The sequence below is a fragment of the Mizuhopecten yessoensis genome, unplaced genomic scaffold (assembly GCF_002113885.1).
Source record: "Mizuhopecten yessoensis strain PY_sf001 unplaced genomic scaffold, ASM211388v2 scaffold10487, whole genome shotgun sequence".
NCBI classification, from domain to species: domain Eukaryota; kingdom Metazoa; phylum Mollusca; class Bivalvia; order Pectinida; family Pectinidae; genus Mizuhopecten; species Mizuhopecten yessoensis.
The window spans coordinates 125,013-143,684 of NW_018408571.1; the positions used below are offsets into that span (position 1 = coordinate 125,013).

At 42.7% G+C, this 18,672-nt stretch overlaps 1 protein-coding gene across 2 annotated transcripts in view; it reads left to right on the forward strand.

Moving 5' to 3' along the window:
• The window catches only part of LOC110460844 (bifunctional purine biosynthesis protein PURH-like), a 36,818-nt gene that overhangs the window by 7,826 nt on the left and 10,320 nt on the right, over positions 1–18,672 (forward strand). For both annotated transcript variants that reach the window (XM_021514021.1, XM_021514022.1), the window contains 10 exons: positions 1,426–1,502; positions 2,062–2,128; positions 4,530–4,618; positions 6,149–6,227; positions 7,512–7,584; positions 10,549–10,705; positions 13,213–13,338; positions 13,661–13,768; positions 14,689–14,774; positions 17,585–17,674. In XM_021514021.1, coding sequence (XP_021369696.1) covers positions 1,426–1,502; positions 2,062–2,128; positions 4,530–4,618; positions 6,149–6,227; positions 7,512–7,584; positions 10,549–10,705; positions 13,213–13,338; positions 13,661–13,768; positions 14,689–14,774; positions 17,585–17,674 — 952 coding nt within the window. The remainder of the gene's footprint in view (positions 1–1,425; positions 1,503–2,061; positions 2,129–4,529; positions 4,619–6,148; positions 6,228–7,511; positions 7,585–10,548; positions 10,706–13,212; positions 13,339–13,660; positions 13,769–14,688; positions 14,775–17,584; positions 17,675–18,672) is intronic.

Consider the following 18,672-nt stretch of genomic DNA (forward strand, 5'->3'; position numbering starts at 1 on the left):
CCCTGTGGTCAGGTGTATACTGTTAGTGGACCCTGTGGTCAGGTGTATACTGTTAGTGGTCCCTGTGGTCAGGTGTATACTGTTAGTGGTCCCTGTGGTCAGGTGTATACTGTTAGTGGACCCTGTGGTCAAGCAATTAAAATTTGATGGATACCCCATTTTAAAATGAAGTGTTCTTGTATTTTGTTCACCAATTTGATTTTTACCTTTTTCTTAAATTTTGCTTTTTACCCATTACAAAATTCCCAATTCCATATGGACCCTGAACCAAAGAAAATAAACTTTTATAGAATATCCCTGTGTGTTAATTGTTGGTATAAAAATATCGCTTCTGCCTGTAAAAACAGTAAAGATTTTTTTTCAAAGCTAAAATGAAATATTGCCATTAAGGTAGCATTTGATGATATTATTTAAACAGCTTCAAAAGAATCAAAATCTGCTCAGTATTACATTTGTATAAGTTGTTTAAAAATATAACAGGATTTTAGTTTTCTGTCTTTCCCTGTGTGAGATTAATAGAATCTCTCACCCCCTTGGGGGGTGAGATAGGGGAATCTCAACCTTAGGGTTGAGATTCCCCTATCTCACCCTAAAGGGAGTGAATGATTCTTTTTCTCTTACCCTGTTCACCCATTGTGTATGATATTCACAATGTAATGATAATGTTACATGTTAAATTCAGGGTTGACGTGACGTTGATGGATTGTTGATGTGACATCATTGTATTGTTGAGGTGACGTCATACCATTGTTATGATTAGGGGAATCCCCCCGTCTCAACCCCAGGGTGAGACAAGGAAATCTAACACCGGTAAAAGTGTGGATACACCTGGCCAGGGTAAGAGAATCCTTGTTTCCCCTATTCATAACAATTGTATGACGTCACGTGCACGTCAACAATAAATCAATGTCGCATCAAACCCTGCATTTAGCCTAAATTGTTAACATAACATTATGTAAATATGATACACAATGGGTGAATAGGGTAAGAGAAAAAGAATCATTCACCCCCTTGATGTGAGATTGGGAATCTCAACCCTTCGGTCAAGATTGTTAAGTTGCCAAACACGAGGCTTCACTACTATGACGTCACCTCAACAATGCATCAACACCACAGCAAGGGGGTGAATGACTATTTTTCTCTTACCCTGATAGATTGGGAATCTCGACCCTCGGGGCAAGATTGTAAAGCCTGTGTTCGGTAAATTAAGAATCTCCCCCCTCATGCTTGTTGAGATTACCCTATCTCACCCCCAAGAGGGTGAAAGATTCTGTTAATCTTTCACCAGCAAAAGTGTTGATACACCTGTCCTGGGTGAGAGAATATGGTATCTCAAAAGTGTAACACACAGTAGGAATTCTATCGGATGAAAGCAACAGACATAAGACTACAGGCATTGTTTGATGTATAATATCCTGTTTGTAGCTGTGTATCCGATATCACCGGAGCAGCAGAGATGTTGGGAGGACGCGTCAAAACACTCCACCCTGCAGTCCATGGAGGTATATAGTAGTGAAATTATTGCAGGGATACTTTAAAATTTGATGAGGTCTCAAAAGTAGTTAAGGTGCATCTCGAGTTCCCTGACTGGTACTCAGATGTTATCTGCCATTCATGACTTAATAATTTTTAGTCCTATCTAAAGAGAAAAAATGAAAAATAGATCACTTACATTGTAGACAATGTAGTTGTGGTTAGAGATTAAATATCGGATCATAATGAAAATCTTGGGTAACATTGTGGAACACTCGCTACATCTTTTTCTTGTAAATGAAATTTAATACTCTTGCAATGCAAATATCCATGAATTCACCACTTTTGGGCAAGGGTAAAAGAATAGTTCATCCCTTTGAGGTCAAGATGATCAAATGTCAACCCTGGGGGTAAGATTCTAGAATTGTTGATTTCTCTGCAAGCCAAATAGGTATGACCTAAAGTTTGGAGAGGTGTAAATTTGATTCTGATGAGTGAAGTGTTTAGCCTGCCAAGTATATATCATTTTACAATCATGTAAACAGTTTTAAAGATGACTTTTGGCTGTGCTCCTTGTCACTTTCTAAGGTATTCTGGCACGTCTGACAGAATCGGACCAGGCTGACATGAAGAAGGCGGGATATACAATGATACGGTGAGTCCTCCATTTACCACTATCTTCTGAGACAGTATTCCTCCAGTGAGCAATTTCAACCCCAAAGCAGTTAATGTAACCCTATTTATCAAAGGCTGGGGTACAGAATCATGAAAATATACCACCAAATCCAAAACTGATGGGAATTATTGAGCAAGTTGCAATACTTTTGAAATATTGATTGATATTTAACCGGTTCATGGATTTAATTTGGATGTTTGGTTTTTAGTGGTGTTTAAGTTCACACTGTTGGCATATAGCTTGTATCTTTTGTTGTTTTCACTCTGGAAGCATGTAACTTTAATGTATATGTTTGTTGTTTTCACACTACTAGCATTTGACATATATAACTTGTGCTGATTTTGTTTTCAGTCTTGTTGATGGAACTTGTATGTGTTAGGTGTTTACAGTCTTGTTTATGGTTTTTGTATGTGGTAGGTGTTTTCAGTCTAGTAGAATGTAACTTGTTTGTGTTAGGAGTTTTCAGTCTAGTAGAATGTAACTTGTTTGTGTTAGGAGTTTTCAGTCTAGTAGTATGTAACTTGCATGTGCTAGGTGTTTACAGTCTTGTTTATGGTTTTTGTATGTGGTAGGTGTTTTCTGTTTTGTTGATGTATCTTGTATGTGTTTGGTGTTTTCAGTCTTGTAGTATGTAACTTGTATGTGTTAGGTGTTTTCAGTCTTGTTGATGGAACTTGTGTGTGCTAGGTGTTTTCAGTCTAGTAGTATGTAACTTGTATGTGCTAGGTGTTTACAGTCTTGTTGATGGAACTTGTATGTGTTAGATGTTTTCAGTCTTGTTGATGGGACTTGTGTGTGCTAGGTGTTTTCAGTCTTGTAGTATGTAACTTGTATGTGTTAGGTGTTTTCATCCTTGTTGATGGAACTTGTATGTGTTAGATGTTTTCAGTCTTGTTGATGGAACTTGCATGTGTTAGATGTTTTCAGTCTTGTTGATGGAACTTGTCTGTGTAAGGTGTTTACAGTCTTGTTGATGGAACTTGCATGTGTTAGGTGTTTTCAGTCTAGTAGTATGTAACTTGTATGTGCTAGGTGTTTACAGTCTTGTTGATGGAACTTGTATGTGTTAGATGTTTTCAGTCTTGTTGATGGGACTTGGATGTGTTAGGTGTTTTCAGTCTTGTTGATGAAACTTGTATGTGTTAGGTATTTTCAGTCTTGTTGATGGAACTTGTATGTGTTAGGTATTTTCAGTCTTATTGATGGAACTTATATGTGTTAGGTGTTTTCAGTCTTGTTGTTGGAACTTGTATGTGTTAGGTGTTTACAGTATTGTTGTTGGAACTTGTATGTGTTAGGGGTTTTCAGCCTAGTAGTATGTAACTTGTATGTGTTAGATGTTTTCAGTCTTGTTGATGGAACTTGTGTGTGTTAGGTGTTTTCAGTCTTGTTGATTGAACTTGTGTGTGCTAGGTGTTTTCAGTCTACTAGTATGTAACTTGTATGTGCTAGGTGGTTACAGTCTTGTTGATGGAACTTGTATGTGTAAGGTGTTTACAGTCTTGTTGATGGAACTTGTATGTGTTAGGCGTTTTCAGTCTAGTAGTATGTAACTTGCATGTGCTAGGTGTTTACAGTCTTGTTGATGGAACTTTTATGTGTTAGGTGTTTACAGTCTTGTTGATGGAACTTGCATGTGTTAGGTGTTTTCAGTCTAGTAGTATGTAACTTGCATGTGCTAGGTGTTTACAGTCTTGTTGATGGAACTTTTATGTGTTAGGTGTTTACAGTCTTGTTGATGGAACTTGTATGTGTAAGGTGTTTACAGTCTTGTTGGTGGAACTTGTATGTGTTAGGTGTTTTCAATCTTGTTGATGGAACTTGTATGTGTTAGATGTTTTCAGTCTTGTTGATGGGACTTGGATGTGTTAGGTGTTTTCAGTCTTGCTGATGGAACTTGTGTGTGCTAGGTGTTTTCAGTCTTGTAGTATGTAACTTGTATGTGTTAGGTGTTTTCAGTCTTGTAGTATGTAACTTGTATGTGTTAGGTGTTTTCGGTCTTGTTGATGGAACTTGTATGTGTTAGATGTTTTCAGTCTTGTTGATGGAACTTGCATGTGTTAGATGTTTTCAGTCTTGTTGATGGGACTTGGATGTGTTAGGTGTTTTCAGTCTTGCTGATGGAACTTGTGTGTGCTAGGTGTTTTAAGTCTAGTAGTATGTAACTTGTATGTGTTAGATGTTTTCAGTCTTGTTGATGGGACTTGTGTGTGCTAGGTGTTTTCAGTCTAGTAGTATGTAACTTGTATGTGTTAGATGTTTTCAGTCTTGTTGATGGAACTTGTATGTGTTAGGTATTTTCAGTCTTGTTGATGGAACTTATATGTGTTAGGTGTTTTCAGTCTTGTTGATGGAACTTGTGTCTGTTTATGGGTTTCAGTCTGGTAGCATGTAACTTGTATCCGTTTGTAAAGACTGTAGCTGACCCCAGTGTACTGCCTGAGAATGCTGTGGAACAAATAGACATAGGTTTGTGAACTTGTATATATCCAAACAACTGGAAAAAGACTACAAAGTATTGATTTATTTTGATAACATATTCTGAACATGTGTCCACAAAAGACAAAAAATATTACAGAACATAAATGTATTTTGATCAGTAAAAGTGCATGCCCTTTAATACGTAATTTAAGTGTTAATATTTTAGAAATTGTTCTTTAGATTCCATGCCTTGTCTTCCAAATTAATTGGTCTCGGCTTGGATAATTATGATATTTAATACATTTTTAGCTCACCTGGCCCGAAGGGCCAAGTGAGCTTATTCCATGGTGCGGCGTCCGGCGTCCGGCGTCCGGCAACTTTTTCCTTTAAAATGCTACTTGTCCTGAATGGCTCAGAGGATTTTGACCAAATTTGGTCAGGAGCATCATTGGCCAAAGGGTTCTCAGTTTTGTATAAACAGAGGGTATAACCCCCCTGGGGGCAGAGGGGCGGGGCCAAATAGGGGGAAAATAGGTAAATCTTTAAAAATCTTCTTCTTCTCAACCAATAGAAGGATTTTGACCAAATTTGTCCTAGAGCATCTTTGGACAAAGAAGACTCAAGTTTGTATAAACGGAGGGTGTGGCCCCTCTGGGGGCGGAGGGGCGGGGCCCAATAGGGGAAATAGAGGATTTTTTTTCTCCTGCTATACAAGTGAAGGGATTTTAACCAAATGCAGTCTGAAGCATGATTAGGGACAAAAGAATCAATTTTGTATAAACTGAGGTGTGTGGGCCTCCTTCTAAGGGCAGATGGGTGGGGCCCATTAGGGGAAATAGAGGAAAACATCAAATATCCTTCTCCTTTTGTACCGATGAAGGGATTTTGACCAAATTTGGTCTGGAGCATCATTGGCCAAAGGGTTCTCAGTTTTGTATGAACGGAGGGTATGGTCCCCCTGGGGGCAGAGGGACGGGGCCAAATAGGGGAAAATAGGTAAATCTTTAAAAATCTTCTCCTCAACCAATTGAAGGATTTTGACCAAATTTGTCCTAGAGCATCTTTGGACAAAGGAGACTCAAGTTTGTATAAACGGAGGGTGTGGGCCTTCTGGCGGCATAGGAGCGGGGCCCAATAGGGGAAATAGAGGATTTTTTTTCTCCTACTATACAAGTGAAGGGATTTAAACCAAATGCAGTCTGAAGCATGCTTAGGGAGAAAAGAATCAATTTTGTTTAAACTGAGGTGTGTGGATTCCCCTTCTTTGGGGCAGATTAGTGGGGCCCATTAGGGGAAATAGAGGAAAACATTAAAGATCCTTCTCCTTCTGTACCGTTGAAGGGATTTTAACCTAACCAAACTTGTTTTAGAGAATCTTTGGGCAAAGGGAATTGAATATTTATAAATGGAAGATGCAACTTTGTTACTTGTACTCCTTTGATAAACCTGAATGGTACTCAGCAGGTTTTAAATTGAAAAATAAAATACCAGGTGAGCTATTAAGGCCCCTGGGCCTCTTGTTTGTTATGCCTGTAGTGTGATTGACAGTTATGATATGGATTTACATTTTGTTTTTAGGGGGAGTGACCCTACTGCGTGCAGCTGCCAAGAACCATGCCCGTGTGACAGTGGTGTGTGACCCAGCCGACTACAGCCGGTGTGTCATTGTTCTCATTGTTTGTGTTAAATGTCCTGGTCATTTAAAGACGTGCCCGGTTTTTATGGGGGAGGAAAGTTGGAGTACCTAGCTATACAGCAAAACCACCGACTTGCAGCCAGTAACTGGGGACTGCCTCATGTAGGACTCGAACTTGTGACCCAGTGGTGGAAGGCTGGTGATTGTAGACGGTCGAACGCTGTAACTTAACTCAGCCACCACTGTCCCCTTGTTGCTGGCTTAATCAGAACATTAAAATGTCATCAAGGCCAAATATACTATTGCCTTATTTTCTGACCTATCCCAGCTTTTATCACCAACCCACATCATTTACCCCCTTTTGATAAAAACACCCATGACCTTTGGTTTAATTTGTTTACTTTTTTTTAATCCAAAAATAATTTGTGTCGTGGCTGTTAAAGTATTGGTCATTAAAGATAAACATAGTTTTTATTAGCTCACCTGCCCAAAGGGCAAGTGAGCTTATGTTATGGTGCGGCATCCGTCCTCCGTCCGTCCGTCCGTCGTCCGTCTGTCTGGCGTCAAGTTTTGCTTTAAACAACTTCTTCTCAATAACCAAAAGGCCTAGGAAGATGATATTTGGCCAGTAGCATGCTGGGATCAAGGGCTACCAAGTTTGTTCAAATAAATGACCTTGACCCACTTTCAAGGTCACAGGGGTCAACTGTCGTAAAATCTTCAAACTTCTCCTCCTCAATAACCAAAAGGCCCAGTGTACTGATATTGGGCCTGTAGCATGCCGGGATGAAGGGCTACCAACTTTGTTCAAATAAATGACCTTGACCAATTTTCAAGGTCACAGGGGTCTAATGTCGTAAAATCTTCAAACGACTTCTTCTCAATAACCAAAAGGCCCAGGGTACTGATATTGGGCCTGTAGCATGCTGGGATGAAGGACTACCATGTTAGTTCAAATGAATGACCTTGATCCACTTTCAACCTAATGTCCTTGTTCAACAATCAAGGTCAGAGGCGTCATATGTTTAAATCTTTTAATAGGTTCTTATGAAATCTTAAGATTACAAGTGTTAGATTAATAACAGGTGAGCGATGCAGGCCCATTGGGCCTCTTATTCTCAACTGTTTTATTATCGATTGTAGTTAAGTATACCTACCCATTAGGTTTATGATTGAGAGATAATATAAAGATTGTACCGTTATGACAAGCACAATATTAATTGATCACCAACCTTCTATGACTGCTTGATAATCACAATATAAAAGTATCTGCATACATGTTTCTGTTTAAACATATATTTAAAGCGTTTTGGAAGAAATGAAGAATAATTCCACCATTGATACCAGAGAGGCTACCAGGCAACGACTGGCAGTGAAGGTAAGTGTCTTGATGTTGCTAGGCAATAATAGGGAAGGGGGTGAGCAATCGGAGGAGGCTGCTTCTAGTGCTAGACGATGATTCGTAGTCAAGGTGAGTGTCTTGATGTCGCTAGGCAATATTAGGGGATGGTGTGAGCAATCAGAGGAGGCTGCTACTAGTGCTAGACGATGATTCGTAGTCAAGGTCAGTGTCTTGATGTCGCTAGGCAATAGAAGGTGAGGGGGTGAGCTATCGGAGGAGGCTGCTACTAGTGCTAGACGATGATTCGTAGTCAAGGTAAGTGTCTTGATGTCGCTAGGCAATAGTAGGGGAGTGGGTGGGCAATCGGAGGAGGCTGCTAATAGTGCTAGACGATGATTTGAGTCGAGGTAAGTGTCTTGATGTCGCTAGGCAATAATAGGGGAGGGGGTGAGCAATCGGAGCAGGCTGCTACTAGTGCTAGACGATGATTCGTAGTCAAGGTAAGTGTCTTGATGTCGCTAGGCAATAATAGGGGAGGGGGTGAGCAATCGGAGGAGGCTGCTACTAGTGCTAGACGATGATTCGTAGTCAAGGTAAGTGTCTTGATGTCGCTAGGCAATAATAGGGGAGGGGGTGAGCAATCGGAGGAGGCTGCTACTAGTGCTAGACGATGATTCGTAGTCAAGGTAAGTGTCTTGATGTCGCTAGGCAATAATAGGGGAGGGGGTGAGCAATCGGAGGAGGCTGCTACTAGTGCTAGACGATGATTCGTAGTCAAGGTAAGTGTCTTGATGTCGCTAGGCAATAATAGGGGAGGGGGTGAGCAATCGGAGGAGGCTGCTACTAGTGCTAGACGATGATTCGTAGTCAAGGTAAGTGTCTTGATGTCGCTAGGCAATAATAGGGGAGGGGGTGAGCAATCGGAGGAGGCTGCTACTAGTGCTAGACGATGATTCGTAGTCAAGGTAAGTGTCTTGATGTCGCTAGGCAATAATAGGGGAGGGGGTGAGCAATCGGAGCAGGCTGCTACTAGTGCTAGACGATGATTCGTAGTCAAGGTAAGTGTCTTGATGTCGCTAGGCAATAATAGGGGAGGGGGTGAGCAATCGGAGCAGGCTGCTACTAGTGCTAGACGATGATTCGTAGTCAAGGTAAGTGTCTTGATGTCGCTAGGCAATAATAGGGGAGGGGGTGAGCAATCGGAGCAGGCTGCTACTAGTGCTAGACGATGATTCGTAGTCAAGGTAAGTGTCTTGATGTCGCTAGGCAATAATAGGGGAGGGGGTGAGCAATCGGAGCAGGCTGCTACTAGTGCTAGACGATGATTCGTAGTCAAGGTAAGTGTCTTGATGTCGCTAGGCAATAATAGGGGAGGGGGTGAGCAATCGGAGCAGGCTGCTACTAGTGCTAGACGATGATTCGTAGTCAAGGTAAGTGTCTTGATGTCGCTAGGCAATAATAGGGGAGGGGGTGAGCAATCGGAGCAGGCTGCTACTAGTGCTAGACGATGATTCGTAGTCAAGGTAAGTGTCTTGATGTCGCTAGGCAATAATAGGGGAGGGGGTGAGCAATCGGAGCAGGCTGCTACTAGTGCTAGACGATGATTCGTAGTCAAGGTAAGTGTCTTGATGTCGCTAGGCAATAATAGGGGAGGGGGTGAGCAATCGGAGCAGGCTGCTACTAGTGCTAGACGATGATTCGTAGTCAAGGTAAGTGTCTTGATGTCGCTAGGCAATAATAGGGGAGGGGGTGAGCAATCGGAGGAGGCTGCTACTAGTGCTAGACGATGATTCGTAGTCAAGGTCAGTGTCTTGATGTCGCTAGGCAATAGAAGGGGAGGGGGTGAGCAATCGGAGCAGGCTGCTACTAGTGCTAGACGATGATTCGTAGTCAAGGTAAGTGTCTTGATGTCGCTAGGCAATAATAGGGGAGGGGGTGAGCAATCGGAGCAGGCTGCTACTAGTGCTAGGCGATGATTCGTAGTCAAGGTGAGTGTCTTGAGGTTGCTAGGCAATACTAGGGGAGGGGGTGGGCAATCAGAGCAGGCTGCTACTAGTGCTAGACGATGATTCGTAGTCAAGGTGAGTGTCTTGATGTCGCTAGGCAATACTAGGGAAGGGGGTGGGCAATCGGAGGAGGCTGCTAATAGTGCTAGATGATGATATGTAGTCAAGGTAAGTGTCTTGATGTCGCTAGGCAATAATAGGGGAGGGGGTGAGCAAACGGAGGAGGCTGCTACTAGTGCCAGACGATGATTCGTAGTCAAAGTAAGTGTCTTGATGTCGCTAGGCAATAGAAGGTGAGGGGGTGAGCAATCGGAGCAGGCTGCTACTAGTGCTAGACGATGATTCGTAGTCAAGGTAAGTGTCTTGATGTCGCTAGGCAATAGAAGGTGAGGGGGTGAGCTATCGGAGGCGGCTGCTTATAGTGTTAGACGATGATTTGAGTCAAGGTAAGTGTCTTGATTTCGCTAGGGAATAGTAGGGGAGGGGGTGGGCAATCGGAGGAGGCTGCTTATAGTGCTAGACGATGATTCATAGTCAAGGTAAGTGTCTTGATGTCGCTAGGCAATAGTAGGGGAGGGGGTGAGCTATCGGAGGAGGCTGCTACTAGTGCTAGACGATGATTTTTGTCAAGGTAAGTGTCTTGATTTCGCTAGGCAATAGTAGGGGAGGGGGTGGGCAATCGGAGGAGGCTGCTTATAGTGCTAGACGATGATTCGTAGTCAAGGTAAGTGTCTTGATGTCGCTAGGCAATACTAGGGAAGGGGGTGAGCAATCAGAGCAGGCTGCTACTAGTGCTAGACGATGATTCATAGTCAAGGTGAGTGTCTTGAAGTCGCTAGGCAATAATAGGGGAGGGGTTGAGCAAACGGAGGAGGCTGCTACTATTGCTAGACGATGATTTGTAATCAAAGTGAGTGTCTTAATGTTGCTAGGCAATAATAGGGGAGGGGCTGTGCTTTTGTTACCTTAAGTACATTAACACCTTTGGTTTCAGGCATTTAATCACACAGCAGAGTATGATGCTGCCATTTCTGACTATTTCCGCCGTCAGTACAGTGCTGGAGTATCACAGCTATCTCTCCGATATGGAATGAACCCACATCAGAAACCTGCTCAGATATCAACTACCCTGCCCAACCTCCCCATTAAAGGTGAGTCAACAACCATCACTAGAAATATTAAATATGTTCAGATATCAACCACCCTGTCTAATGTCTCCGTCAAAGGTGAGTCAACAACCCACAACAAAAACCAGCTCAGATATCCACCACGATGTCTATTGTCTCCGTCAAAGGTGAGTCAACAACCCACAACAGAAACCTGCTCAGATATCAACCACCCTGTCTAATGTCTCCGTCAAAGGTGAGTCAACAACCCACAACAGAAACCAGCTCAGATATCAACCACCCTGTCTATTGTCTCCGTCAAAGGTGAGTCAACAACCCACAACAGAAACCTGCTCAGATATCAACCACCCTGTCTATTGTCTCCGTCAAAGGTGAGTCAACAACCCACAACAGAAACCAGCTCAGATATCAACCACCCTGTCTATTGTCTCCGTCAAAGGTGAGTCAACAACCCACAACAGAAACCAGCTCAGATATCAACCACCCTGTCTATTGTCTCCGTCAAAGGTGAGTCAACAACCCACAACAGAAACCAGCTCAGATATCAACCACCCTGTCTATTGTCTCCGTCAAAGGTGAGTCAACAACCCACAACAGAAACCAGCTCAGATATCAACCACCCTGTCTATTGTCTCCGTCAAAGGTGAGTCAACAACCCACAACAGAAACCAGCTCAGATATCAACCACCCTGTCTATTGTCTCCGTCAAAGGTGAGTCAACAACCCACAACAGAAACCAGCTCAGATATCAACCACCCTGTCTATTGTCTCCGTCAAAGGTGAGTCAACAACCCACAACAGAAACCTGCTCAGATATCAACCACCCTGTCTATTGTCTCCGTCAAAGGTGAGTCAACAACCCACAACAGAAACCAGCTCAGATATCAACCACCCTGTCTATTGTCTCCGTCAAAGGTGAGTCAACAACCCACAACAGAAACCTGCTCAGATATCAACCACCCTGTCTATTGTCTCCGTCAAAGGTGAGTCAACAACCCACAACAGAAACCAGCTCAGATATCAACCACCCTGTCTATTGTCTCCGTCAAAGGTGAGTCAACAACCCACAACAGAAACCTGTTCAGATATCAACCACTCAATCAAAGGTGAGTCAACAACCCACAACAGAAACCTGCTCAGATATCAACTACCCTGTCTAATGTCTCCGTCAAAGGTGAGTCAACAACCCACAACAGAAACTAGCTCAGATATCAACCACCCTGTCTAATGTCTCCGTCAAAGGTGAGTCAACAACCCACAACAGAAACTAGCTCAGATATCAACCACCCTGTCTAATGTCTCCGTCAAAGGTGAATCAACAACCCACAACAGAAACCTGCTCAGATATCAACCACTCCGTCAAAGGTGAGTCAACAACCCACAACAGAAACCGGCTCAGATATCAACCACCATGTCTATTGTCTCCGTCAAAGGTGAGTCAACAACCCACACCAGAAACCTGCTCAGATATCAACTACCCTGTCTAATGTCTCCGTCAAAGGTGAGTCAACAACCCACAACAGAAACCAGCTCAGATATCCACAACCCTGTCTATTGTCTCCGTCAAAGGTGAGTCAACAACCCACAGCAGAAACCAGCTCAGATATCCACCACCCTGTCTATTGTCTCCGTAAAAGGTGAGTCAACAACCCACAACAGAAACCTGCTCAGATATCAACTACCCTGTCTAATGTCTCCGTCAAAGGTGAGTCAACAACCCACAACAGAAACTAGCTCAGATATCAACCACCCTGTCTAATGTCTCCGTCAAAGGTGAGTCAACAACCCACAACAGAAACCAGCTCAGATATACACCACCCGGTCTATTGTCTCCGTCAAAGGAGAGTCAACAACCCACAACAGAAACCAGCTCAGATATACACCACCCGGTCTATTGTCTCCGTCAAAGGAGAGTCAACAACCCACAACAGAAACCAGCTCAGATATCCACCACCCGGTCTATTGTCTCCGTCAAAGGTGAGTCAACAACCCACAGCAGAACCAGCTCGGCTATCAACCACCCTGTCTATTGTCTCCGTCAAAGGTGAGTCAACAACCCACAACAGAAACCTGCTCAAAAATTATCAACCTCCCTGTCCAACTTCCGCGTTAATTTGTCAACAACCAATGTAAGAAACTTCTTCAAATGTTAACTACTTTGTCCAAAATGTGACATTGATGTGGTTCATTGTCAACATAGTACTTATTTATTATGCAATTCCAGGCTTTTTTTAAGAAACGGGTAAGCGGAGGTAAAATACAGATCAGATGTGGCACTCCCTCTCACCTCCCACTCACCTCCCTCTCACCTCCCTCTCACCTCCCACTCACCTCCCTCTCACCTCCCTCTCACCTCCCTCTCGCCTCCCACTCGCCTCCCACTCGCCTCCCTCTCACCTCCCTCTCGCCTCCCTCTCACCTCCCTCTCACCTCCCTCCCTCTCGCCTCCCTCTCACCTCCCTCTCACCTCTCACCTCCCTCTCAATATGGGTTTTAGTACAAATAAACTGACATTTATCTCGTTCTTGTAGTTCTAAATGGCTCACCTGGATTCATCAACTTATTGGACGCTCTCAATGGTTGGCAACTGGTGCGAGAAATCAGTCAAGCATGCAACAAGCCTGCTGCAACCTCCTTCAAGCATGTCAGTCCTGCAGGTAATTAGGGTATCAGTAACAGTACAAGTTCAGGTTCAGTAATATGTATTTTGTATCGATCCCTCTTGGTAATTTGTAGTCATTGACTTGCTGGCACAAAGTGAGCACTGCAATAAGAATGCAGAAAGCAGTGGCCTGGACCGGCCTCTTCAAGCCAAATAAATAGTTCCCAAGTAGTTTGCTAAAATGTGCCAAGAAGTTTGTAAAAATAGAAGCTACATAAATCAGAGTTTAGCCAGTCTTCAGTTCCCTTGGCCTCTTATCTAATATCTATGTAGAGTCTATAGCGTTGTTCTTACATGACTTGTGCTACTGTTGTCAGGTGCCGCCATTGGAGGGCAGGGTATGAGTGAGGCTGACCGCAAGGTGTGCATGGTAGATGATTTAGAGGAGTTGTCTCCCTTGGCTGAGGCGTATGCCAGAGCTAGAGGTAGGTATAGTTGCAAATTTTTCGTTGACCCCTAAAGCAATATCTGGTTCAACCGGTCAACCTAAAAGAAAATGACAGGCGCAGATCTGAATGAGGTTAACCAAAGGAATATTAGGCACATGTAGATTGAGGGGTCCGGACGTACCTGTCAGATAGAAACTAAAATGCTGACTATTGCTATTTTGCGTTATTTCTAAATGAACAAGGTGCTAATTCTTTGCTGTGTTATGAACAGTGTTCTGTTAGGCTTTTATGTTAATCTGTTGCAGCAGTGACTGTACAATTTTACACATGGTTCGTTGTCGGTTTATCCTGGAAATGTGTTGGAATTTATTCAGATTAATATTCCATGAAAAGTGATGAATTATATTCCAGAGATAAATTTAACATGAATTTCTGTCTTAGAAGGACTTTTTAAAAGATTCTTGATGAAAGACTTGTTTCAAATTTTCATTTTATATTAGTGGATTGATCATTAAAGAATTATTGTTTTCAATTGTGATCCATTTTGATTTGTTTAAATTTCCTGCTATGTTAATTATGGTATCAATACACTAAAAACAGAAAATCTCCACCTGATTCTTTTATAAAATGGGCCTGAAAAATTGTAGGAACTTGCTTTAAAAATGGGAATACATTTTTGAATTTTACTGAAAACCAGGAAATTTTGGCCCAGTAAAACTTTCACCTTCACCCATGAAATCATTTTTTGCCCAGTGTTAATTTCGCCCTGCACATTTAATTATTACGTTTATTGTGCTGTTTACTTATATTTTCTGGAATGATAAACTGCCCTCGTTAAGGATGGCAATAAGACGCAAATTAAACTGCAGTGAAGATTTCCCAGTATACAGTATTATAAACAGTTACGTGAACCACGTTACACGAGTGAGTAATGCTCTGAATGCTCTGATACACAGGAGCAGACAGGATGTCATCTTTTGGAGACTTCATTTCCTTGTCGGACACATGTGATGTTTCCACAGCAAAGATCATCTCGCGAGAGGTAAAGACAATTTCCCATGTAACAGCCTTCCTAGTGTCCCTATATCCAACGGATATGATAATGAGGCCAAGACACATTGATTTAAATTTGTCTTTATGTCACCTCGGTGCCTAAAGCTATTAAGATATATGACCATGCAGTTGTTCGGAACTTTCTGTAACTTATGACTTTTCCTTAACTCCAATAAAGATTCCTATGGTTAATGTAAGCGTAAGTTATACAGAGATGAACATTTTTAGCCTTTTGGCTTTCTATACTCATATCTAAATTTTTGACAATTCATTATGGGAAGTGTCCGTCCATACTTTCGTTCAAACAGGACAACATTCTTAAAAGTTGTTCAATTTTTATGTACCGTATATATACAAAGACTGAGGCTAAGTACGAAGTTGAGCACAATTATCTGCATACTCCGATTGGTCAATTTCCACACTGAAGTTTTCGCAAGATAACTAGCTTAAATGTCATTTGATTTTTTACGAAACTTGCATTGGTATATATGCATGTAAAATTTACAAAACTGAGGCTTAAATATGTCGTTTGAAGTAGAGCAAAATCTACACATTGATTATTAATTAGGATGCTGTGCTCTGATTGGTTGACAGTTTCCACACAATAACTTAGTCAACTATGAATCGATTCTGATGAAACTTTGTCAATATCTATATTATGCAAAGACAAAACTTACCATCAAGGTTGAACAAAATAATTACATAATTAATACACATAATTAATATGCATATTGCACTGATTGGTTGCGAGTTTCCACACCACAGCTTCGTCAAATATGACAGGATTCTGATGTGACTTAGCCTGTATTTACACTCACTGATAGTCTAATAGTGAAATCAGCAAGTAGTTAAAATGCAATCAGGAATGAGTTTGGTTTTAATGGTGCAAGATTAATGGGTTAATGGCATTGGCAAAGAGGAGCAATAACAGCTTTCATTTTCATGGTTTGAAATGTGGACAGAAGGAAGCAATTCCTATGGTAATCAATCTTGTTGAAAGATTGTAAAGGATAATATTAGAATTGACCCTGGGGTCTGGCACCCTCAGGGACTTAGTCCTTGGGTAATAACATGGAAATTTGAGAATCTGGTTATGAAACTTTTGCCTCTTTCTATAGTTAAAATATGACCATGCAGGACGTGCGAGGTAAGTACACAATTATAAGTATGTCTTTATATCAGTCCCACTTTGGACCGGTCATAGCTAAAGTCACCCTGCTGTGGTATTACCTGGGACCGGTCATAGCTAAAGTCACCCTGCTGTGGTATTACCTGGGACCGGTCATAGCTAAAGTCACCCTGCTGTGGTATTACCTGGGACCGGTCATAGCTAAAGTCACCCTGCTGTGGTATTACCTGGGACCGGTCATAGCTAAAGTCACCCTGCTGTGGTATTACCTGGGACCGGTCATAGCTAAAGTCACCCTGCTGTGGTATTACCTGGGACCGGTCATAGCTAAAGTCACCCTGCTGTGGTATTACCTGGGACCGGTCATAGCTAAAGTCACCCTGCTGTGGTATTACCTGGGACCGGTCATAGCTAAAGTCACCCTGCTGTGGTATTACCTGGGACCGGTCATAGCTAAAGTCACCCTGCTGTGGTATTACCTGGGACCGGTCATAGCTAAAGTCACCCTGCTGTGGTATTACCTGGGACCGGTCATAGCTAAAGTCACCCTGCTGTGGTATTACCTGGGACCGGTCATAGCTAAAGTCACCCTGCTGTGGTATTACCTGGGACCGGTCATAGCTAAAGTCACCCTGCTGTGGTATTACCTGGGACCGGTCATAGCTAAAGTCACCCTGCTGTGGTATTACCTGGGACCGGTCATAGCTAAAGTCACCCTGCTGTGGTATTACCTGGGACCGGTCATAGCTAAAGTCACCCTGCTGTGGTATTACCTGGGACCGGTCATAGCTAAAGTCACCCTGCTGTGGTATTACCTGGGACCGGTCATAGCTAAAGTCACCCTGCTGTGGTATTACCTGGGACCGGTCATAGCTAAAGTCACCCTGCTGTGGTATTACCTGGGACCGGTCATAGCTAAAGTCACCCTGCTGTGGTATTACCTGGGACCGGTCATAGCTAAAGTCACCCTGCTGTGGTATTACCTGGGACCGGTCATAGCTAAAGTCACCCTGCTGTGGTATTACCTGGGACCGGTCATAGCTAAAGTCACCCTGCTGTGGTATTACCTGGGACCGGTCATAGCTAAAGTCACCCTGCTGTGGTATTACCTGGGACCGGTCATAGCTAAAGTCACCCTGCTGTGGTATTACCTGGGACCGGTCATAGCTAAAGTCACCCTGCTGTGGTATTACCTGGGACCGGTCATAGCTAAAGTCACCCTGCTGTGGTATTACCTGGGACCGGTGATAGCTAAAGTCACCCTGCTGTGGTGTTACCTGGGACCGGTCATAGCTAAAGTCACCCTGCTGTGGTATTACCTGGGACCGGTGATAGCTAAAGTCACCCTGCTGTGGTATTACCTGGGACCGGTGATAGCTAAAGTCACCCTGCTGTGGTATTACCTGGGACCGGTGATAGCTAAAGTCACCCTGCTGTGGTATTACCTGGGACCGGTGATAGCTAAAGTCACCCTGCTGTGGTATTACCTGGGACCGGTGATAGCTAAAGTCACCCTGCTGTGGTGTTACCTGGGACCGGTCATAGCTAAAGTCACCCTGCTGTGGTATTACCTGGGACCGGTGATAGCTAAAGTCACCCTGCTGTGGTATTACCTGGGAATACTGGTTTCATAGGAAAACACAAACTATTGAATGTGTTATGTATTATAGGTATCTGACGGCATCATTGCACCGGGCTATGACAATGAAGCTTTGGAAATCCTTCAGAAGAAGAAAGGGGGAAACTATTGTGTTCTACAGGTGAGTGGTTACTTTGTAATGTATACAGACTGCAATGGGTTTTCAATTTTTGTATAATACGTACGACACTGAACAGTCCATAACAATCCGTCATGTCACCATGATTTTCACTGGGTTTTTTAATTTTGTAAAACAAATTCTTCAGATTGTGAATATTAAGGTGAAATTTAACAACAGATTTGAAAATTCAAATCCCTGGCCAGCACCTGTAGTCAGCTGCATACATAGTCTGGATAAGCAGCCCACTATAGCCCGAAAAGCTAGTGATTATCAATGGAAATGTAAGCTCTCTTGTAATTTTTTATCAAACTTAGTACTTAATAAACAAAAATGAACACTCTTGATAAATGTTTTGTAAATGGAGTAGTTTGGATAACTAGGGATTATCAATGTAGATTAGGACTATATTACTATTTTGCATGAATTGAATCATTTTCAAGGCCCAGACATTTTATGGGTTTATTTAAGAAATCAAAATATAATGGGGTCTTTAAAAGGGGAGGTGTGTGTGTGTGTGTGTGCATGTCTGCATGTCTGCAAAATGTCTGCATGTCTGCAAAATGTCTGCAAACACTTTTTAGGTCACCTGAGACAAAGTCTCAAGTGACCTTTTGCGATTGCCTTTTGTCCAGCGGCGTCCATCGTCCGTCCGTAAACAATTTACAATTTTCAATGAAATTTTGCAGAAACCTTCCATGGCCAAAGGTCAACAAAAAGGGGGCCTGATTTGGTCCCCAGCCCCCAGGGGCTTGAGGGGTGGGGCTAAAATGGGTCAAATTGACTAAAGGTGCTCTACCAGAATTTCATGACCCTGGGGTCTCACGTTTCCCCCTGGGGAGGGGGTAAACTTTACTATAGTTTATATAGGGAAATCACATTTTTGACCAACATTTGTTACATTTGGGTTAGCGTTATTAGTATTGGATAGCAGTTTGATGGTATGCACATATGAGCCCTGACTGATCCCCCAGGGCTGATGGGTGGGGCCAAAAAGGGTT